This window comes from Electrona antarctica (genome assembly GCF_951216825.1).
Source record: "Electrona antarctica genome assembly, chromosome: 20".
NCBI lineage: Eukaryota > Metazoa > Chordata > Actinopteri > Myctophiformes > Myctophidae > Electrona > Electrona antarctica.
Window position 1 is genome coordinate 21,108,671 of NC_136801.1, and position 24,275 is coordinate 21,132,945.

Below are 24,275 nucleotides of genomic sequence, written 5' to 3' on the forward strand. Positions count from 1 at the left end.
CTTTGGATGATGTCAATGTTAAAAACTCGATCAAAAGCTGCAGCGTTAATTTCTATTTTACACAACTTTATAAACATATATTTATATATGTTTGTGTGAATTACTTTTTTGCCTATATTTATATAAAAATACAACAGTAGTTTGTAAAATAGATTTGAAGTAAAATATAGAGGATTAGCAACGAGTCCATCATTATCACAGGATGGCATTGTTGAAATGCAAATGAATAACTAAACCAACATGGCTGGAATGCAGTTTGCCTCTGAAATTCCTCATTATATGAATCGTGTCATGCGGAGTCATCTTCATCATCATCTTCACCGAGGGTCACTGTCTCTGTGCTGTGAATCCACTCGACTCAACATCTCCCACTGCGACAAAGCTCCCCCCAAAACCACAACACACAGGTGAAGAAAAAAAAAATAGAAAAAAAAGCATGTGATATTACAGGCAAGTCTGTAAATAGACTACAAAAGTCACAGTACAAAACAAAAACAAACAAAAAACAGATGGAGCTATATAGCACGACCAGGCACACGCCGCCGACTGTTCAGCTAAAACTGGATAATTTGTTTTGTAAAAACGATACAATTAAGAACTAGAAAAGAGGTCTGTAGCACCTTAAGGAGCTTTAGAAGTATATGTTAGCAGCTCAATCCAATACAAAAAAAGAAGAAATATTGCAGTATTGCAGTGTTTCTTACATACACATTCAATAATGTTCACTGGTACCACACTGAAGCTTATAAAGAAGGTTGACATGAATTGCTGAAGGTCTGTGTCTCTCACTGAAGAGCATCTCCCATCTTGCTTTGTTCATCAGGAGGGCGGCGTACTCTACAAAGTACTAGCTAGAAGACCACCGATTACCAATAGTTTTGACTGATATACAGTATGTGTATTTTTTGGGGGGAAAAGAAAAAAATAGTCATCTAACTTAAACCACTTGAACGTTATTCATTTTTCCTCAGACCTACAAGCTTACAATGCAACCATTTTGAGCTTTTAGATCAGATCTATTGTTGCCAAACATTTAACCCTTTCGACTAATGACCAAAATGGGGACACCAGGCACATCGGTTGCAATACCAATGTAGCAAAAAAAAAAAAGAAATCGGCCAAAGCAATATTTCAGTTGAGCTCGAGCAACAAAACAAAAAACATTATTATCCTTTCCAATGTCAAAAATACCTCCAGGGACAATTGGAGGTAGTTTCACATTCATTCAGCGGCCATTTTTCTGGGGGTGAGAAAACCCACTCCATCAAGTGAGTATGACTTAAGATCAAAATGGCTGCCGTATGAATTTGGACAATTGATTGTTCGGTTCGGTATGTGATTGATTAGCAAAGTGTCTTTTCCTCCCAATACTTTCACCAGTGAGTGACGTCAGTGGGCTAAGGAGCGCTCCTGCTAATAGACCGCGATGGAAGCGCGCTAACGTGAGCAAGTTGCCGTATCAAACGTTGCAAAGTTAGCTTGAGCCGCCGGCTCAGCCCCGTCCGAGTTGCAACCAGATAGGCACAGAATAGTAAATCCTAGTCCCCCCTACTTGTGTGCGGTCCAAACGAACACAGCGAGCACTCCCTAACCCACTGACGTACAGTCGTACACTCACTGGTGAAAGTATTGGGAGGAAAAGGCAGGTTGCGATTGATTACACCAGTAAGCTACTGGAGTAGGTTTCTGGATGAATAAGAGAGGTCTGATCCACAATCAGATGTAGCTTTTCTTCTTACAACTAAATTAGCTAACTTAAATTAGCTTATTTTTTTATTTGCAACAGCATAACTGGGTCTGAATCGAAAGAAAGATTTTAAAATAAAAATGTCCCCATGACTTCACTGGATTCAGCCAGTGTGTTACCAAGGTCCTTTAAACAAGGCGGGCTTCGCAATGAAATTATAGATTAGATCTATTCACTTGAAAACAGTCTTCAGACTTGAAACAATGAGAAGGCTGAACTCAAGTAATTTTTTTTTTAACAAAATCAAATATTGACTTTTTGAACAACAAACTAAACATATGTATATAAGTGCTATAGTCGGCATGCTGTACAATTGCCTGTGTGATCTCACCTATATAGGGCTGAATCAAACAAACAAAGAGCATCATCTAAACATAATAAATGTGAATTTCAAGGTAGGGTTACTAGGGTACACTAACTGTTACAAGACTCCTCAATGAGATACACAGAGCACTTGTGCAAGTAAAGCAAAATGACACTTTGATAGGAAAAAACACTGTCAAAATTGTACCTGTAAAAATAAAACATTTTATATTGTATTTACATGTTATTGTTCTCTAAAGAGCTAAATATATCATCTACACATTTTTTGTAATAAAGGTTTTAAACAAAAAGGTATTGGAGGAAACAAAGGCATTCAATGTACAAAAAGTGCTATGATTACAAAACAAAAACAATTACCATATAGCGGCTTGCTAAAATTTCTTGTAGAACCACAAACCTTCACAAGATACAAATAGCAAACTTCCATAATGCTTTAAAACATGACACATTCAGTTCCACATCACACGACCCTTAAAACAATTGTACTATTTCCATTCATGTTCCCTCAAATCCCGTCAGTCATGAGAGGAATAGGAGAATCTTAACACTATTGTTTACCTTTTTTGATTCTCGGAGCAACAGAGTATATGATTATGTGAGGTAAATGGCAACACTATTAGGCACATGCTGATAGTGTACAGTATGCATGGTATTGCATGATAAACTAAACTAAACACATAGAGGGTATACTAAGATGCAGCAACTCACAACCAAACGGGGTCTGGTGCAGTTGAGCTGCGATGGCGACTTGTGCGTTGGGCTATATGACTTTGTCCGTGCTGATGACTGACTGAGCAGCATATCTACTTTACATTGCTTCATTTACAAAGGACACTTATTGGTGGGAATGAGCACTTGGATAGTCTGTTTTCACTCACTGAGACAAACAAAGATTGTACTGCAAAGTTCGAGTTGCTTGGAATGAAACAAAAAAACAAAACAATTTGAAAAAGTCTACTTTCTAATCTGTTTTTTTTGCCATGCTGGTAAGGATTTCTCTATATTATGTATCACAGTCATAACTGTAGTTCATTTTAGTGATTTTAGCTCATTTTAATTTAAAGTGACAGGCGCTTCCATGTTACTGCCAAGGTACCAATCCGTTTTTTTCCTGATGTCTGAATTACCACTTTTAGTAGGCTAAAGTCTTCCAAGCAAGTGTCAATGGATTTTTTTCCCATTTTTTTAGGCACCTTGAATTAATTTACTGGAATAAAGAATGAGGACTTGATTAAATTAAAGTATCAAAACAACAGCGATTAATTCATTCATTCCAAAGTGCTGTGCCATTTGTTTCACCTATTCTTATCCTTGATATGTGGCCAAATTATGCTTGCAAAAGGTGTGACACTTGGCATGTCGCTCATCAAAAGGATGCATGTTCACTTTAAAATGATGTTGAGGCAAAAATTGGCCATTTCTGTCAAGCGACATGTTACATCAAATGTTTTTGCCAAAGCACAGATTTTGCTTGTCACTGTTCAGTATCACTGCTAAAACACATCAAAAACTGCAGCTTGTAGGTCTGCTATTTTCACTGTTTTGAATATCTTTGAACATCTTTGTACATTTTAGAAAATGTAACTTTTTTTTTAACATGAATTAATGCCCTAACTCCTGACACCATTTACTGTATGACACAAGGGGCACTGTCTCTTGGCACATGTCTTGGTTATACGTCTCTCAGTTCACATCTCTGTAGCACTATGATTTCAGATGTAGTTTTGAGTGGCAGAAGTGTAAAGGCCTATTCATACTTCAGTTTTAGGTGATAAGGTGTACACCGAAAACTACAACATGGGTGGTAAGCGACTCACCATTCATCCAAAGAAACACATCTCTCTGTTTTTACTAACCACCGTTTCGGTGGCCACCATATGAATAGGCCTTAAATCACCCATGCTTTGGCCTAGGATTTCTTTAACCTTTGTCTTTTTTTTCATCCAAGGAAGGTTTGCTAAGAACACACTCTTTTTCATCACAGCCCTCCCTGCTCTACATTCATACAATTAAGGCTAATTTATATCCATGATTATGACACTTAAAAAGTATTTTTGTTGAATGACACTTTTCGATAGTTCGTGACACTGGGCTACAACAACAAAGCCAAAACTACAGGAATAATTATGCAAATTTTCCTCCAGGCTATAGCTTTAGCATTCAGTTCAGAATCCAGATATAAAAGTGCAGCCGGCTGCCACAGAAAGTGGAGAAATGTCATTTTGCAACATCCCACGCGGTGAACAAACGTGCATTTGTAATAATTTCTAACTCCATTTAATGGAATTTTGGATAAAGGCCGTTTGGAAATGTCAATTTTGTCTGTATAGGATTATAGGAAATATCAGCTAACATGGCAAACAGACCGGTTCTACTGACGTAAAAAAAAAAAGGGTAGCTCAGTCCGTAGAGCTCACCTTTGAAGCATGACATTTGGGGTTCTATCCCATAGGTACCACCAACTCAACGTATGAATACCATGGCTTGGGTAATTGATACCTAATTTTTAAAACGGTTGTGGAAATAGTCAATCTACAAGCTCCCTCGGTTTAGTGTATGATAAAGGAGATAGACACCCTCGTTGCTCAGCTAATCTCCCTACATACTTGTGTCAAAATATTGATTATGGGGGCGAGGCTGTCGTTATTGAGAAATAAACCCCTTCAGGGTGTTTCAAGACCTACATCAGCCTGTCAGGGTTTATTTCTCAATAATGACCACGTCACTGTTCATTATGATGTATTGTATATACGAACAATGCAAGCATTTCACTGCTTAGCATTTGAAAATAGATCTTAAATTCTAAGTGTGTAAATGGGCAGCCATGGCTTTATAAGCAGTTGTACGAGGACTTGACTGACATTTTGATCATGGCCTGTGTGCTCATCGTCTGGTGTTTGTGTGTATTTGGCCGTTATTTAATACATATTTTTTATGTAGACTACAGGAAAGAAAAATACTAGTGATATACATGGCTGATGGGATTCAGGTTTAAAGTTAAAATGTAGATGTAGATCCCAGTTGTAAAGAAGTTGTAAAAGGATGATGCATTTCTTAGATACTGAAATGCTGCTTTACCAAAAATAAACATACAGTAGCTTATTGGCAAGCGATACTTCATATCACGTGCGATTTTGCCAACCGACCCATTTCTATCAATTCCTTTTGACCACGGATAGGAGACTGTGTGCTTGTTTTCTTTCCTGTATAAAACTAGCCCTTTGATAAATAAAACAAAATTACATTAACAAGAGGGGTAAAAGGGAACAGGTCAGTAGCCATGTTCAAAACCATCAGCAGGGACACAACATTGAACTAGTCTAACACACCATAATTAATGCAGAACACAGTTCCCCGGTGCTGATGGCCATAAGTTAAAACGCCCCTCCAGTCAGTAAGTAGGGATGGATCACTGTCAGCTAGCCGTTTGGATAAGCCTACAGTAATAGCTCAGCAGTGTTTTTGTGTGCCACGGTTCAGACCCGGAGTGTGAATGGTCGGATCTCAGCGTGGAAACGTGTCCGTTTCATTGTTGCCCGTTGACCCAGATCCGTATAGTTGAGCTTTTGCTCTCCAGCTGGGGTCGCTATGGCTCTGCTGTCTTGTCTCCAATGCCTGATGTATGCTCCGTCATACCGTGGCGTTGCGTGCCGAAAATAGCAGATGTATAAGCTCACAACAGCTGTTTTTGGCGCGTGACACGGGCGTACAGCGAGGTATACATCGGATTAGATGGACTTTAGTGGGAGTCGAATGTGGCCGATGCAGCAACATGACATGCCTGACATGTTGCTGTTCGGAGCCCGCTGAATGGATAACACTGCACATTTCATTAACTAGCAGCCATGCGTGTTTGCATTTGGTTGACTTTGATTTGGGGGCTGGGGAGGGTGGGGCTTGTTCATAAAGACCTAAAGATTTTTTACGTTTTTGACAAAAAATAATAAAAAAGCAGCCCTGTTGAAGAGTTGAGGTGAAACTGTCACGGATCAACTACCAAAGTGAAATATGAAAACCGTAATACTGTTGCTCAGTAGTTGCTACTCAGTACCTAGTGTAGAAAACAAAAACAAAACCAAGGATGAGTTTGTGGATCGCTCAAAAAAACTTACCACAAATAGTATAACGAAGACGCATTATGACAAAAGTTCAATTGTGACGACTTGACATCACAATAGTTCAAAGTGCTATATGAAAAAAACAATATACAATGCAAAATCTGCACGCTAAAGTCAATAAATTCTAAAGCAAGGAAGGGGGGTGCAGTTAGGTATAGAGTGGAAAAGAAAGGAAAAAAAATCACTGCAATCTTATTTCTATTTCAATTCATCTATATGAAAACGCCAAATCCCAAAAAGATGATTGCGTATAGTGGTGGTGGTGGTCATGGTGCTCAGGGTTCACAACGTTGTAATGACAGGATCTGTGTTATTCTCAAAAAGATATCCCAACAGTACCCATTCAAATGCTGACTGAGCCAAACCACTTGTCGAGGTGTGTGTGTGTGTGTGTGTGTGTGTGTGTGTGTGTGTGTGTGTGTGTGTGTGTGTGTGTGTGTGTGTGTGTACTCTCAGTGCCGATCATCACATATACATCTATCGATTATGTCAGTGTCTGCACATGTAATCATATATACTGCACAGAAGTGCTATCACGTCATATTTTGCAATCATGTGTGTGCGTGCGTGTGTGCGTGCGTGTGTGTGTGTTTTACTGGCATCACTAACTGCACTGAATAGACCGAGTGTTGGTGTGTGTGTGCGTGTGTTGCGTGCGTGTGTGCGTGCGTGTGTGTGTGTGCATGCGTGCGTGCGTGCGTGCGTGCGTGCGTAGCAGTACATATTCTATCACTGGAAAGCATGGTGGAAGCGGGGCAGTGTGGTGGCTGTGCCATGGTTGGAGATGAAGGAAGCGACCAGCCCCTGCAGGGAGCTGTCGGCCCCCTCGGGGCCCCCGCCGTCTGGGGGTAGCTGGGGGGGCAGCTGGACTAAGGACATGGGCTCCTCGGCGCCGGGGGGATAGGGGACACCGAGCCCCCCGCCGCCGCCGCCACCTCCCGCCGGGTTGTACTGCGGCGCGTTCAGAGGCAGGAAGTTAAAGAGCTGCGAAAAGTCCAGCAGGGAGGAGGAGGAGGCCAGCGAGTCGCCCGCCGCGGCCGCCGCCGCAGCAGAGACCGACGTGGCGGCGGCCATCTTGGACAGGGAGACCTCCTCGCTGCGCTGCTGCTCCTCCAGCATGCTCGCCACCTGCGGCTCCAACTCCAGCTTGGAGCCGCAGGGGAGCTGATGGGCGTCCTCGGCCGCCACCACCGCCGACGAGGAGGAGGAGGGCATGGCGCTCTGCAGCTCCATCAGGTACGTCTCCAGTTCTCCCTTTAGGTTCTGCTCTCGCTCCTGAGCGGAGGCAGTGTATGAGGTAAAGTTGGGGCACAGCGGGTACTTTAGAGAGAAGGGGTGGTGCTGCGCGGGGTTGGGCAGGGCCTCGGGGGCGTCCAGGACGGGGTACATGCCGAGCTGGAGCTGCCTGGCGGGCGCCAGCGCGCCCGGCGGCAGCTCGCCCCCGGACGGCGCCAGGCCGCAGGCGAACGGCTCCAGCGGGTCAGCCGGCTCCGTCTTGACCCTCAGCAGCTCGCGTGCGTGGCTCTTCTTCACGTGGCGCGTCAGGTGGTCCTTCCTGCCGAAGCGCTGCGCACAGTACTGGCACAGGAAGTCCTTGCGTCCGGTGTGCACCACCATGTGGCGCCGCACGTCCTTGCGGGTGTAAAAACGGCGCTCGCAGTGCTCGCACCGGTGCTTCTTCTCTTTGGTCCCGCTGGAGGACTTGCCGGCGTGCGTCTTGAGGTGTTCCAGGAGCACGACGGTGCTGGCGAACGGCTGCAGGCACACCTGGCAGGTGAGGTCTCCGCTGTTGGCCGCGTGCAGGGCGAGGTGACGCTTGAAGCCCAGCTTGGTGTTGTAACTCTTGCCGCACTCCTGGCAGGCGAACGCCTCCTTGTATGGGTCGTGAGTGTGCAGGTGATTCTTTAAGTGATCCTTGCGGTGGAACATTTTCTCACAGTATAAACACTTGTGGTTTTTCTCTGGCGAGTGAGTTGCCATATGCCTTTGAACACAGATGCATGAGAAAAAAAAGACATTAAGCAGGCGCTCAGTGGAGGTACAAAAGTTAATAAAAAGGTACGGTTGGTGCTTCTAGAAGTCTCAACGGGACTATAGAACAAAAAAGATCTGAGCACTACAAAGAGGTAAAACAGGAGGTAAGGGGGCGGAACAAGCCCTGATGTGTTGGCTTAACTTTAATAAAGTACCCTGATTTTACACCCTTTCTTTCTTGTACAGATCCGTGAGAATCGTGAATTATAAGCAAATCTTCTTTTAACCACTTAATTGACCGGTGTCCCCCAGGGGACTAAATTAGGCTCATACTTTTTATATCTCTTCTTTGACAATAGTCAATTTACAAGATTGCAGATCCGCTATTTTCGCGGAATGTTCATTGTTCACTCCATACACACACACACACACACACACACACACACACACACACACACACACACACACACACACACACACACACACACACACACACACACACACACACACACACACAGTGTGAAAGCTAGAGTGCATTGTCATTATCATTATTGTTCATTGTTAATTATTTTCAACATCATCGTCAAATCAACATCTTTAACCACTAAATGGTGTGTGAATGCCAGAGGCAGTCTGTACCGTAGCAGCTTGTATTTGGAGACAAAGGCCTTGGTACAGTCAGGGTGCGAGCAGCGGTAGGGCCTTTCTCCTGTGTGTGAGTACGAGTGCACCTTCAGCTTCTCCACGCTGTTGAAGGCCTTCTGGCACACTTGACAAGGGAAGTTCTTCTTGGGCTTCCCCTCGGCTCTCCTGCGCCTCCCGGTGGCCGGCGTGAGCTTGGCTTTCTCCAGGACGTGGTCACGGTGGCCCTGGGTTCCTGTGGCCATGGCACCCTAAGGCAGACCAGCTACATGGACAGGGGCGCACGGCCAGACTACTGCTGATGGAAGGGCTCTATCCAGTTTTATGTGCTCAACACCGCCCGGACTCAAGGGCCTGAGGAGAAGAGAAGAGAAGAGAAGAGAAGAGAAGAGAAGAGAAGAGAAGAGAAGAGAAAAGGGGGGGGGGCACCGGGGCAGGCAGAGTTAGAAGGATGATTTTCTGCTTGGTGACAGCTGAGCATTACAATGTAGCATATAAAAATGCTTGCGAACCGAACAATCCAAACGACAGATCAAAAAACAACCACAAATAGAGTTTTGTGGCTGCTTGTTTGGCACAAAATGCACCTCATATGATACACATCACCACTCAGCAATCCCTTTAAGAACCTCTTTACTTTCCTTATTCCTTGTTTACCTGGTGTGCGAGCTAATCAGGATTTATTTATTTTGTTGATGTTTTGTTTGGTAGAATTCTTTTGATTACAGCCATATTATTTCAGTTAATTTGTGTTTTATTCGCGAAGTAAGAAGAGCACAGAATTAGTAGCCACCAAGGAACTTCGAAGGAAGGGACATCTACGTCATTTTCTCTATCTAGCAATTCCAGCTGGCAGATTCGTTGCACTGGGTGGCAAACTGCAGCCGGGATTGTTTTCTTTATTTCTTTATTGATAGAAAATAAATGGTAAATGGTGCATTTATATAGCGCCTTTATGCAAGGCGCTTTCATTCACCCATTCACACAACGATTGTGGCGGAAGCCATGCAAGGCACCAACCAGCACATCGGGAGCAATTTGGGGTTCAGTGTCTTGCCCAAGGACACTTCGACATGTAGACAGGAGGAGCCGGGATTCAAACAGCTGACTTACCAGCCAAGGTGCCTGGACCAGGCCGCAGCCAGGAGTTTGATGGTCAATGAGAGCTGCCTGGACCAGCTTTGACCTTGGTCAAAATAATAATTAGGAAAATAAAGGAATCATCACACATTGCTTTTCTATTTGCACGCTGCATAATTAAGCACAGACTTTGTGTATGTTTCTGGCTGTGCCAAAGCATGTGCTGTTATCCATATCTTTGCGATAGTACAGATCCAGAAACGATACCTTACGCTGTTTAGATGCCTCAACAAAATTGCGCAGTGTACACATCGTCAGAACAAGTGATCAGAAACAACCTGCCATATGTCTTGTTTTATATTCCTGATCCGATTATATGACAAGGGCCACAATCGTTCAGAAATAGTGTTTGTTCACAAACTGGTCCACCTTGCTCACACCTTGCTGAATGGCACACGCCCGGCGTCCAGCGCTTCTCAATATCTTACCAGCATCAGGGCAAAGGCAGACATGTTTTCCATCATGTTTGCTTATATTTTCCTGTCACAGAACATGGAATAAACACCACCACAAACTGACTGGACATTGGGCTCATTCTCATCCCTGACATGTGTGAGATTCTATAAGTGGTGCTGGTGCCTCAGTGGCTGGATTGATTTGAGTTTGTTGACTAGAATTCATGCTTATTCCAATGTCGCACTTGTAAGCCACACAGGATATAGGAGTGTCTGCTAAATGCTTAAATTGTAAATTGTTTGCATATGCTCCTGTGACATCAGTTGTTGTTTACTTATGTTATGCTCATTGATAGTCTGCAGTTCTGGCAGAATTGGTGGCCGTTTTAACCACATGAAACCTAGCATATGGCGAATGATAGCAGATCAACAACACATTACAAGTTAACACAAAAGTATAGGGTCTAGTATAGAGCGGCGCAGTCCCGCCCCCTTTCATGACGACGCCAGGCCCAGGAAATAATTCCCAATGCATTTTTCCCATAGACATTTCAAAAAGTATTTATTTAAAGACCTTTTAAGCGTCGTACAAAGCCAACTCGAGTCGTGACAAATCATGACAATAAACACAATTTTTTGGACCAAACAAATAATTACAAAGAAGAAAAACAAGAAAAAGTGTTGTAACCTGCCGTTTTCTTCTTCTTTCTAATTAGTTGTTCGGCCCGAAAAATTGTGTTTGTTGTCATGATTTCTCACAACTCGAGTTGGCTTTGTACGACGCTTAAAAGGTCTTTAAATAAATTCTTTTTGAAATGTCTATGAGGAAAATTAACGGGGAATCATTTCCTGGGGCCTGGTAGGGGCGGGACTGCGACGCTCTATAAACCCCTGCATGTAAGAATGCACCACGAGGGCAATAGGAAGTAATTGCTGATAAATTACTGTATATTTACCTTCACAATTTGTTTGGATAATTAATTGTTTCCTGTGCAAATTATTATGAGCCGTATTCCTATACTTTAAAAGTAGACATGGGCCTAGCATGGGCCTACCAATTGTCTAAATTAAAAAATAAAGCTTGTTTTCCTATCTAGCTATCAGATCATCATAGATGCCATATTAGGCCAAATCAGTGGTTTTCAGTGGGCCAGGGTCACCAGTGGTTCTTGAGGGGGTTCCAGGTGGTCCCGAGCTAAATGATGGAAAGTTGGTATCCAAATGGGCCCTTATATATCTTTATACTCTTGAGAGTGTTAAATGAATTCAATACATTGCATATCGTCGCTGTCGGGTGGAAACCTCATATAAAACTGTTACTTTTCAGGACTGAAATTCAAAAGCAGCAAAAGTAGCAGATCTACAAGCTCGTTTTGAGACGCATTTCGAGCATGTGTATCTGCTACTTTGGATGCTTTTGTGTGACGCTGTAGTAGGATGAAGTAGGGCATTTGCAAAGAAAACCCCCCCACAAAAAGTTAGAATACAGAGATGAGAGCTTTCTGCCCGACAGGAGTAACGATTATGTTTTTGAAACTCTGATTTTCCACTTTTCAGAATGTGTATACTTCAGTTTTGTCAGAAAGCAAAAGTGGAGGACAATGGCTGGAAACACTGTAAAGGGAACGGATAGCATGCAGACAAACATAAGACAGACAGACTACATGGTATGAACTAGAACTTTTATTCTGAAGAAACTAGGAGCACCCGAATGAATCAACCACTTAGAGACTTCTACTTTGCAGTGTGCATGATCGCTCTTAAATTCAATTTGTTTTGTCGTGTACCTGCCCTACATTTGTGGAGGTGTGTATTCTATTAATTTAGTAAAATCCTCTGAAAAGAAAAAAACTTTCATTTTTGTCGGCTCAAAAAATGAAAGTGGGAGTCAACCCTTCCGGTTGGGCGTCGCTCCAATGATGTGACGTAGCGCTGCACTGGGTGGGAGAGGAGGGGCCGGGGGTGACTGACAGATCGGTGAGATCCAATCAGGGCGTGCGCAAATCTCTGCCGCGACCCGCCCCTCTAGACCAGAAACCTAACGCACAACATTAGGTCAGGCTACTGTGCACTGAACAACAACAATATTGCCTGCTTAACCCTAAACATATTTTGTGTTACACCATCACTAAACATCACTTACCCAATGTAAAATATTCCATAAACAAAATATTTCTTTAGCAAAATATATTAGAAGTACAGCAATACACGGCAACTTGAGGTGCTCTTCTTTAATATTTCATCATGACTTTTCACCCAAAAAAATAGATATCATGGCTATCATATGAACTTCTCCTTTGGTCCACCCATTCCTGGGACCAGTGAAAAAAGAAATCTATCACTAAACGTGGGTGAAATTCACCCGAACACCTAAAAAACAGGGATGTGGGCAGGGAAACAAACCTACCTACCTTCTATGATGAGCATCATGAAGGTACTGAAATACCCACCCCACCTCAGACATCAGCAACATTATGAAAATTACAAAAATATAATTATCTGGGTGAAAATCAACAGTGTTTAGTATTCTAGGGTTAATAAGATTATAATGAAATATAAATGCATAAATATCTAAGACAACTATGTTGTGTTCAAGGTACTATTTAGTAATTATAAGATGAGTATATATTACTATATTACTATTTGATTATGATACAGTATATGAACAGTGGTGGGAAGTAACTAAGTACTGTACTTAAATACAAATTTGTGGTACTTTTACTTTACTTGAGTATTTCCCATTTTCAATACTTTTACTTCTAGGCTACTTCGCTACATCTCAGAGGCAAATATTGTACTTTTACTCCACTACAATTATTTGAAAACTTTAGTTAGTAGTTACTTTGTAGATTTTGATCATTACAAATCATATATTAACCACTTCAGCCCTACATTTCAGCCATTTGAAAACCTGTATTCTGTATAATGAGTACTTTCTACTTTTGGTACTTTAAGTACATTTTCATACCAATACTTTTGTACTTTTACTCAAGTAAGTTTGAATTCCAGACTTTTACTTGATTTAAAACTTTACAGTATTGATACTTTTACTTAAGTAAGATTTGTGAGTACTTTTTCCACCACTGCAGGATTTGTTTGGCTTCTCATCCAGCTAAGCAGGATAAAACTCACCTCAAGATTGAACTAACCCTTATGATAATTATTCATATATACAGATTACGATATATATTCGTCATATATCATAATGTTTTATGCTCAGGTGTTGTTTGGCAGGTAGGTATTTCTCTTCCAGAACATATAGCCTAAATGCTTACAGTATGCAAGCTATGTGTAAGTCTACAGTGTTATCATTTCAATGTTACACTGTACCACTCCTCATGATTACAATTGTGTCAGTTTTCAAATATATCTTAAAGGATCCCTGTCTAATAAGGCTTATGCCTATTTTAATTACCCTCTATTCTATATCAAAAACACTTTAAATATTGTATTCGTTTTAGAAACAGTGGGCCTACATCTTTTACTCATAAGGGGGACAACATCCGTCGCAAGTTGATGATGTCATTTGCCCATGGGTGGTCCAGCCCTATGGAATGTATGGTATAGGATATGGCAGTGGTTTTCAACCTTTTTCATATCAAGGCCCGTTACTTTTTCGCCATTTGAGCCACAGACAACCATTTGATGAGATTTAGCATACTCATACTAAAAACGAAAGAATTTTGTTATCGTTGGATAAGGGTAAACCATGGGAGAGATAACAGGAAACATTGATCAAAATAACAATTCTTCTATATTCTCGTAGAGTTCTTGTAAATTAAGCAATGCAGATGTTTAACAATAATGTAACTCTTGAGAGACTAAAATGAAACCAAATGGACCCGTAAGAATCCATTTGGTTTCATTTTACGCTCCCAAGAGTTAAAGATAAGGGTCCATTTGGTTATCAACTCTCCATCATTTAGCTGGGGACCACCTGGAACCCCCTCAAGAACCACTGGTGGTCCCCGGACCACTGGTTGAAAACCACTGGGCTATGGAATGCATGTGCAAATAAAAAATGACTTCATAATTCCTACGGTTATATGCATCAAAACAATATTTTGTGTTTTATTGGCACATGCAATCCATATACATTCCATAGGGCTGGACCACACATGCATGGATAAATGACATCATCAACTTGCGACGGGTATTGCACCCTATTGAGTGAAAGATGAACTAAAATAAATACAATATTTACGGTGTTTTTAATTTCAAATTTTAGTTATAGAGGGTAATTATAATGCATTAAGCCAGGCATATACGGCCTATTATCCATATTTATGTATCAACAATGCTGTAGGCTACTGAAATACTTTTACAGAAACAATGTGTACATAATCAAAATCCTAATCCCTTATAAAACTAGTTCACTGAATTTACTCTGAATTAGAACCCTTTTTATCCTCACAAAATTAACTATAGGTTAGAAATGTTGGTGTTGTCATTACAAATTTAATTAGATCATGAATCCACATTTTAGAGATGATTCTTTTTTTATTGTACAGTAATTCAAATTTATATTTCTGCTCTGATACGATACAAATTTACAAACAATCACAATTAATGAATTACCCCTATAAAAACTCTAAAACATTTTTTTTTAAGTATATCCTTCTCAAACAAGACTATTACTCCAAAATTCTACTCCAGCAACATAACCCTAATGTATCAGCAACTACTAAACATTCTCAAATGGCAATACATGGAAGTGAGCTGGATAACCGACAGTTAGCTGTGAATATACGTTTGACATGCTTTCAAAACCAATGATGTTGTTTTCAAAGAACAATTGGCATACAGTGAGGTTAATTAATACAAAACTGTATTTTTGTTTTTTGCCTTGTGGATGGGAAAATGTAACATTTACACACAAAAATACAGATCTATTTCCACTCCAATGTTTTCTAATGAGGCAAATACATTTAAACGATTTAATGACTTTCAAAAACCTTAAAGCTCTCTTTGGTCATTATTAGCTCAGTCATGTGAAATCAAGGGGGGAAAGTAAAGACACCAAAACAGGTTTTAAGTTGCTTTAGCTTAATATTGTTAAAACTGGCAATTGATCAAACAAACAAGCAAATACTCAGAAAACAGAGTTGCACTGCAAAACACCCATGTTTAACACAATGTAAAAGGCAAATGTAACGGACCCCGGAGCGAAATGGAGGAAACGCTTTTAATTTGAAGGACTGTCAGGAAACAGGAAACAGGAAGCTCGCTCGCTCACCTGAGCCAGACTGACAGACAAAAGACAGCCCAACATCAGTCAGAGGAAATGTTTGTTCCTCACCATGCTTCTCTCAAACAAAGAGGATTGAGAGCTAAGCCTAACCTCGTCAACAGGATGAAATGGAACACAAAGGATCAAGTGAGTGCAGAGAAATTAAATAACAGATCAAATGGAAATGGAACTTTCAGATTTTAATTTGTTGATTCATTGGTTTTAGTGACTCTCCTGGAGAATGACATGGTCGAGGGACATCATGAGTTAGCACCTAGCTGGAGAGGGAACAAGGTGAATGTCAATTTGTATGGTTATTTGTTTGTGTGATATTGTTGTGGGATTTTATTGTTGTAGTTGGTGGTCTGCTCATGTGGTATTGTGGTTTGATGTATATACCTTTTTAATTGGTTTATTTGTAAATTGTATTTGTTTGTCTGTTTATATTGATTATGTGTGCCTTATATTGATTATACGTTTTGTGCTTTGTTTTTAGTTTTCACGTTGATTTAATAAAGAAACTTCACATCATCAGTCGGCCTTCAACCTCTTTATCCAGCCGGGTACGCTACAGTGAAAACTTGACCCAACATGGCCCCCCCCACCTCCCCTGCAAGACATCTACATTGCCCCAGTCTCAGATTCTGAGGCCTGTACACCAGAAATCGGCCTACTCCACTCTGTCAGCCTGCATCACAGCAGTGGTTAGTGGTCTGATGGATGATCACACACAAACACAACAAATGCACAATTGAACATTACACACACCTCCAGAAACAAAATAAAGGCTCATACAGAGGAATGTGAACTGTGGACATTTACACATTTATTTTTTGAAAAATGGTTTAAAGGGTTTTCAAGTGCCATGTGTCCATGCATATGAATTACGGTTGATAAGGTTTATGCAAGGTCCCTTTCATGAAGGTTTCATACAGTTTTAATACTGTGGTTTTGGAGTTTTTATGCAATGTGGTGATTTCATTGAAGGGTTTGTTCAGTGTTTAAATACTGCACTGAGGTTTCATTGGTTCACCTTTTATGGTCATTTTCAGTCCTTTTCTGTGCTATATGTCCAAACTATAAAATGCCAGATTTAAGTGTTGAGGTACATGGGTCTGATCTAGACCAGGAACTGGACAAACAAATGGAAAATGTCGACAAGGAAATTGAGGACTTGAAGGATGCCCTCCAAAGGGAAAAGGAACCCGAGGAAAGACAAAAATTAAAGGAAGCCATTCATGATAAAAAACAAACACTAACAGATCTCAAAGAAAGATGGACGGATTTACAAGACAAACTTCAGGACGAAACCATAAGCCCTCGACGCAGCAACCGTAAACAAGTTCCAACAGGAAAAATGCTTGCGTATCAAATGGAAACTACAGAAAAAAGGGTCAAAACATTATTAAGTATGTACGAACAATGGAAGGACATAGTGCGTACATTAAGGACGAATCTAAGAACTAAAGTTCCGGATAAGGAAATAGAACTCTTAATAACCAAATTGGAAAAAAGCAAGGACAACATCATAGGGCTCTACAACGACATTCGAGAACATGTCACACCGGATACGGATGTGAGGCGGCGGGTTGACGCATGTGAATCCATTACAAAAGACCTCTCGCAAATAGCATATGACACAATGCTGAATAATGAATTTGATGCGGAACGACAACTTAATCGCCTTCATGAACTGCGTGACCGTGATTCTTCCCATTCTATATTTGGTGCTCAGTCACAAGTCAGTTCCAGAAGAAGCCACCATTCTAGCCACCATTCTAGAACTACATCTGTGGCAGCCAGTCGACTAGAGGCAGCAGCGGACCTTGCTGGAAAGGAGGCTGAATATGAGGCCCGAGTGGAAGAGCAGAAAAAGAAAACCAACATAGAGATTCAGAAGGGAGAACTCGAGCAGCTACAAGCGGCAAGGGGAGTCAAGGTAGCTCGAGCTAAACTAAGTGTTTATGATCAGGCAGTACAAGAGGAGGTTGCCATTCGGGACAACAGCAATCCTAACATCAATATAGGAGAGTCTGCCACCTCAAAGGAAATCCAGCGCTCAGACATCACTACATCAAACGCACCCCTTGACATTATTTCCGTCACCCAGGCAATTCAAAGCAGTATGATCTTAAACAGACTTCCCATTCCTGAACCATTCATATTTACTGGAGAACCCATAAGCTTCATTGAATGGAAGGCTTCCTTTTGCTCGTTGGTAGATCATAGGCCCATTTCACCTGCAGAAAAGTTGTATTACTTAAAAAGATACGTGGGTGGTTCGGCTCGTAAGGTTCTGGAGGGCACCTTCTATAGGAGCGATGGTGAGGCCTATCGCGAAGCCTGGGACAGATTACAACAGCGCTATGGACAGCCGTTCACTATTCAAAGAGCCTTTAGAGAAAAACTCACAAGGTGGCCTAAGATTCAGAACAGAGATGCCATAGGACTGAGAGAATTTGCAGACTTTCTAAAATGTTGTCAGGATGCCATGCCCCATGTGAAGGGTTTAGAAATCCTGAATGACTGTGAAGAAAATCAAAGGCTCATGCTAAAGCTACCAGAATGGACAGCTTCCATGTGGAATCGGCAAGTAGCTCAGCGTCTGCATGACAATAAGGATTTCCCCAGTTTCAAAGACTTCTCTGATTTTGTGGCCATGGAGGCAGAAATTGCATGTAACCCCATAACCTCTTCTCACGCTCTCAGATCCTCAGATTCCAACATGGAAAAAGGACATCACAGAGAAACGAAGGGAAACAATGCTAGTGTTTTCCACACTCAAACAGACACGGATGATGGCTATCAATACCCAAAGAGTTCAAAACCTCCATGCATTCTCTGCCAAGACGGTAGGCATCAGCTTCATGGCTGCCTAAGGTTTACAGCGATGTCTTTAGAGGAGCGACAAAATTATGTGGTGGAAAAAAGACTTTGTTACGGATGCCTGAGACCCGGTCATAACTTTAAACGTTGTCGTTATCCCCAGGTGTGCGAGGTCTGTACAGAAAAACACCCTACCTGCCTCCATAATTTTAGTTATGCCATGGAGACACCCACATCTATTACAGCTCCAGCTCAAGACAATATGAACGATTCAACTGCAGTAACATCACTTAGTGTGTCCAGAGACGGGTCTCCTAACACCTCTATGGTTGTGCCAGTATGGGTGTCAACTAAGAACGAACCAAATACAGAGAAACTTGTTTATGCCCTACTAGACACTCAGAGTGATACAACATTCATTGAAAGGGGTTTGAGCCAGGCCTTGAGAGCAGAACTGTATCCAGTTAAGCTGAAACTGACCACCATGAGTGGAAGTAACACACTTGTCAACAGTGAAAGGACCTCAGACCTCCGAGTCAGGGGATACAATTCAGCTATTTTTGTGGACCTTCCAGTAGCCTACACGAAGGACTTGATACCTGCAAATCGGTCTCACATTCCCACCTGTGAAACGGCGAGGCAGTGGAATCATCTCTGGGAGATAGCAGATGAGATGCCATCGCTTAAAGACTGTGAAGTGGGCCTGTTAATAGGCTATAATTGTTCTGCAGCGCTGGCCCCTAAACGGGTCATTCTGGGAAAACGAAATGAACCATACGCTGTTAAAACTGATCTGGGGTGGAGTATCGTAGGATGCTCTTTGCCACGTCCCCACTTTTCAAACCCCACAAGTATATGTCATAGAGTCATCACCAAAGAGCTACCCCCAATCATCACCGCTGATGCCATTCGCATGTTGGAGTCTGACTTTAAGGACGGTGATGCAGATGACAATGACTCTGTTTTCAAGCCCAGGAAAATAAAGTTTGAAAATGAAAAGAAGGCCAAAAAACGGAAACAAGACTACTATGATGAGGCTGTCAAGCCCAAGAAGACAAAAAACAAAAAAGGTCAAGTTGCCGACGGAAAGAAGAAAGCTAAGAAGGAGCCGGAGGAGAAGTGGAAATGGTGGGAGGAGGAGAGGGCCAGAGACGGCTCCAAGTGGAGATTTCTGGAACACAAAGGACCAGTGTTGGCACCACCATGTGAACCTCTTCCCAGCCGTGTCAAAATTTACTATAATGGAAAGCGCATGTCAAAGAAAGAGAAACAGAAAGTAAAATTAGAGAATGAGCACATCCTGCAGGAGTATGACTTCTGTCTCATGGACCAACGCAAGGAGAGCATTGCTAATTTCCGCATTGAGCCGCCTGGACCATTTAGAGGCAGAGGAGACCATCCCAAGATGGGCATGCTGAAGCGTAGGATCAGACCCAAGGACATAATCATCAACTGCAGCAAAGACTCTAAGCACTCCAAGGCTCCCCCAGGCACAAAGTGGAAGGAGGTTCGTCATGACAACAAAGTAACCTGGCTTGTATCCTGGACCGAAAATATCCAAGGTCCCATCAAGTACATATTGAACCCCAGTTCAAGGATCAAGGGAGAGAAAGACGTGCAGAAATACGAGACGGCCCGTCGACTGAAGTGTGTGGACCGCCTGAGGTCCCAGTACCACGATGTCTGGAAGTCCAAAGAGATGCGAATCCGACAGAGGGCTGTGGCACAATACCTCAATTCTGAACAAGCACCTCCAGGAGTTGATGGAAGGTCTGACGACCAAAGTTCTCCATACTTACAATGCCTCAATCACTCTCCAGCAGCAGCTGAAGAGGCTGACCAGTGCGGACGAGCATTCTGTGCAGAAGCTGGGCCTGTTGTTGGAGACTGGTGAGCCTGCTTCCTAATTGTCGACATCTCTGACCCTGGGAGGCTTGTGCTCGGATGGATTGTTAATACACACTGTTGCCTCTGTTCTGACTAGAAAATCATATGTGACTCATACACTTCATGCCCACGTATGATTTTGGTGGGAGTGTAACGGACCCCGGAGCGAAATGGAGGAAACGCTTTTAATTTGAAGGACTGTCAGGAAACAGGAAACAGGAAGCTCGCTCGCTCACCTGAGCCAGACTGACAGACAAAAGACAGCCCAACATCAGTCAGAGGAAATGTTTGTTCCTCACCATGCTTCTCTCAAACAAAGAGGATTGAGAGCTAAGCCTAACCTCGTCAACAGGATGAAATGGAACACAAAGGATCAAGTGAGTGCAGAGAAATTAAATAACAGATCAAATGGAAATGGAACTTTCAGATTTTAATTTGTTGATTCATTGGTTTTAGTGACTCTCCTGGAGAATGACATGGTCGAGGGACATCATGAGTTAGCACCTAGCTGGAGAGGGAACAAGGTGAATGTCAATTTGTATGGTTATTTGTTTGTGTGATATTGTTGTGGGATTTTATTGTTGTAGTTGGTGGTCTGCTCATGTGGTATTGTGGTTTGATGTATATACCTTTTTAATTGGTTTATTTGTAAATTGTATTTGTTTGTCTGTTTATATTGATTATGTGTGCCTTATATTGATTATACGTTTTGTGCTTTGTTTTTAGTTTTCACGTTGATTTAATAAAGAAACTTCACATCATCAGTCGGCCTTCAACCTCTTTATCCAGCCGGGTACGCTACAGCAAATACATTATCAAATGAAATGCTGAAAATATTAATTTGACCTGTACAGTCGGCTATAATACCAATTTAAATGTAGCCACAGAGAGTGTGCCATCCGTGCACAACTGCCAGTCAACATCTGCAGAGCTCTCATTCATAAACCAACCACAGCCATCAAATCATGACAGAACATCCACTGCTCCACATCCCATGTGTTGACATGCAGCTTCAAAACACGACCATGCACTCTCTCTCTCTCCCCCTCTCCCTCTCCCTCGCTCTCTCTCTCTCTCAACAACAACAATTAAACAATCCCCGTTTAGACTATAAAAAGGGGTTACAACAAACCAGCTGAACTTTCTGAATGTTTCACACAGCAACCATGCAGTAGCATATATATACAATTAGCCCCTCAGCAGGCAACAACAGTAACAATGTCATTATATAATGCAGGCTATTACGCTACAATACCACTTTTTGCAACCTGCTACTACAAACAGACGCCTGATGTTTATGATCCAACGCACACAGAACATACAAGGCTGCTCAATCAAAACCCTTAAAGCACAACCTAATTAGTTTGCCTTAAGTTCTCCCTCCATTTTGGTAGTTTATTGACAAGCAACCATTCTTTCCGATTCTTGTTGATCGGTCCTATTATTAAAGCGGCTATCCTTGGCTCGAACTGTCATCTCGACTTGCGAGGAGGACATGATCAATACTCAGCAAATCATGGATTGTTAAACTATCATGATCGCATCGGCTAATAAAAGCCCACAGACAGTCTAATAAAATGTAATTGTAATATATTCCGCATGTTGGCCACATTTTGGCGTCACCGATTCGGAAACGAGACGCCTTCAATCGATAAGGGTTAAGTTATGTTTACATTGTTTCCACATTAAGAGGCACAATTAAACGCGAACGTGGCCAGCGTGCATATTGACATTATTATTATACCACTGTCTGAATTCAATTGCGCGTGTTTGTGTGTGTGCGTGCGTGTATGTACCCTATGTATGCGTGCGTGTGTGTGTGTTATGTATGTAGTCTATGTGTGTGTTCCTGACTGTCGGCGGTCCTCCTCGCAAAGCGCCGTTGTTATTATATTCACAAATAACTAAACTAAAACTAAAAGTGTGTGAAAGTTTTTTGCCCAAGTTTTCTCCACTCTGCTGGTGCCTCGGCTTGTTGACATTCACGGGAACGCAACGTGACACTAGCTGCGACGAGTGACATAATTTATTTTAATTTATTTTTTTTATCAATACTTGTGTGCCTTGCTTGCCGTGGGTTTTCTCTGCGGTCCCAAACTGGGTACTGATTAACACAAACTTTTTCCCCCAGCAGCTCACCCCCTCTCTCTCATAATTTAAATAACCCCGATATTTTAATTCAAGAACCGGGTAACAATTTACTTGATTCACGCCAAACTCACCCCGGGCGCTTTAACATCCTTTCCGTTGGGTTTTTCTCGACTTTCAACTGTTTTCCGAATTTTTAATAATTTTTTTCTCATATTTTTCGCTAGACGCGGCGGGCCTGAAAATTGTTTGCTTTCCCCTCTTTCCAGCAGCCATTGTGTGTATGCGCTGCGATGCAACCGAACTACAACGTAGGACACGCCCATTCCAAGTTCCTCCCCCACTCCTCGTCCGTGATTTGCGTAACGCGCTGTCACTTTCACTTCGGTGTCATTTATAGTCCCTTTTAATAAAACTCAATTTTTGGACTCGCCAGAGATACTGTCAATCGCTTTAACTTCACTTTAGTTTCATTTACATTGGCGGGGTGGGCTAAGATGTTCGGCACGGCAATGCCATTGGCCCGTCAAAGTGTCATTTTATTGGACCTTCGGTCGTTGTTCGTGCGTGGCTCGTCCCATTGGCCACGCGGGCTGTCCGTTCTGAAGTAACCGTGTATGTGATTTTCCTCGTGCGCTGTTGTGAGTGAGCGTCCATGAGCAGAGCAAACAACCCACCACAGGTTGACATTAGCCACGTTACACCGCCACATGTGACCCCTCGAATTCTGTGACGCCAGGGGTCACTGTTTTGCAAGCAGCTGTGAGGGTGACAGGTTGTCTGCTTGATCTCTGTGGGGCTTGCCCTTAGGGGCGACTCACACGGTCGCAACAGATTGATGTATGCTTGTTGTATACAAAGGGTGTGATACATCTTGCCCCAATGCATTTCCAATGGGAGTCACATGGTTTGACACAACATTTGTGTTGTATGAGGGGGAGGGGGGCAGTCGAAACACAGCCGAAAGCCATACAACAGCTTGTAGTCCAAAATGTTGTATCAAACCATGTGACTTCCATTGGAAATGCATTGGGGCGGCCATGACACTTACATCTTGCTTACATCTAGCATGCATCAATGTTGTATGCTAGATCGAAAGGTGTGAATGTTGTGTCAAACCATGTGACTCCCATTGGAAATGAATTGCGAGCTTGCATCAGTAAACAAGCATCAGCTATACATCAATCTGTTGTGCACGTGTGAGTCAGGCCTTAGAGTAGGGCTTGCCTTCTGTGCGGGCTGCATAGACATATCTGGCTGGCTGTCGATCAGTGGGTGACTATCATCACAAAAAAGGGGAACATTTTGGCAATTAAATAAAATTATATTTTTTATATAATAAGTAGGCCTATCAATTAAGTAAGTAGCCGAAAGCAAGCAGGCAAGCAAGCAAGGTTAGTAAAGTTAAGATAGTTTGTAACGTTTACTGAGTTTCTTTTCTTGATATTTAAGGGTCCAAGCCGGACGGGACTTTGGTCGGTCCCTTTATTGTATATTTGTCTGTTTTTTTACTTCTTCTTCTTCTTCTTCTTCCGCCAAAATAGCAGTTATTCTGGCTTACTCGTGAAAGTAGACCTAGCCTACATGAAATATTGGATTGCATAAACATCACTTAGTAATAAGGAAGTCAGAATGGACATAAGCAATAATAAAGCATTTTTTATAACTGATAAGCAATCAGCCTAATGGACATATAGATAATAAATTAGTAGATACACATAGAGCTCTTCACAGGTTAAAAATGATGGACTTGAACCCTAAAGCGTTATTATAGTATGGAGTTTCGGTGGTGAGGTGACCACCGAGCTACAACATGACGTCACGAGCCGCGGTGAAGAGCAAACCACCCCCAGCCCCAGCCCCCAGTCCCAGCCCTTTTCTCTGTTTTTATTAACCACCGCTCA

At 42.2% G+C, this 24,275-nt stretch overlaps 1 protein-coding gene and 2 long non-coding RNA genes across 3 annotated transcripts; 2 read left to right on the plus strand and 1 right to left on the minus strand.

Moving 5' to 3' along the window:
• Nucleotides 1-6,918: 6,918 nt before the first annotated feature.
• plag1 (pleiomorphic adenoma gene 1) lies at nt 6,919-22,605 on the minus strand (the record flags this gene model as incomplete). The annotated part of the gene is made up of 3 exons (XM_079490066.1): nt 22,506-22,605; nt 8,803-9,159; nt 6,919-8,173 (listed from the first exon to the last, which is right to left on the minus strand). Exons 2-3 carry the CDS (start codon nt 9,048-9,050, stop codon nt 6,919-6,921), a joined length of 1,503 nt encoding a protein of 500 aa, XP_079346192.1. The 5' UTR covers nt 9,051-9,159; nt 22,506-22,605.
• Nucleotides 15,541-17,026, plus strand: LOC306913434. Its single transcript, XR_013788532.1, has 3 exons — nt 15,541-15,717; nt 15,797-15,864; nt 16,067-17,026. It is a non-coding gene; the product is annotated as an uncharacterized lncRNA (long non-coding RNA).
• Nucleotides 20,413-21,094, plus strand: LOC306913436. Its single transcript, XR_013788534.1, has 3 exons — nt 20,413-20,660; nt 20,740-20,807; nt 21,010-21,094. It is a non-coding gene; the product is annotated as an uncharacterized lncRNA (long non-coding RNA).
• Nucleotides 22,606-24,275: the final 1,670 nt, after the last annotated feature.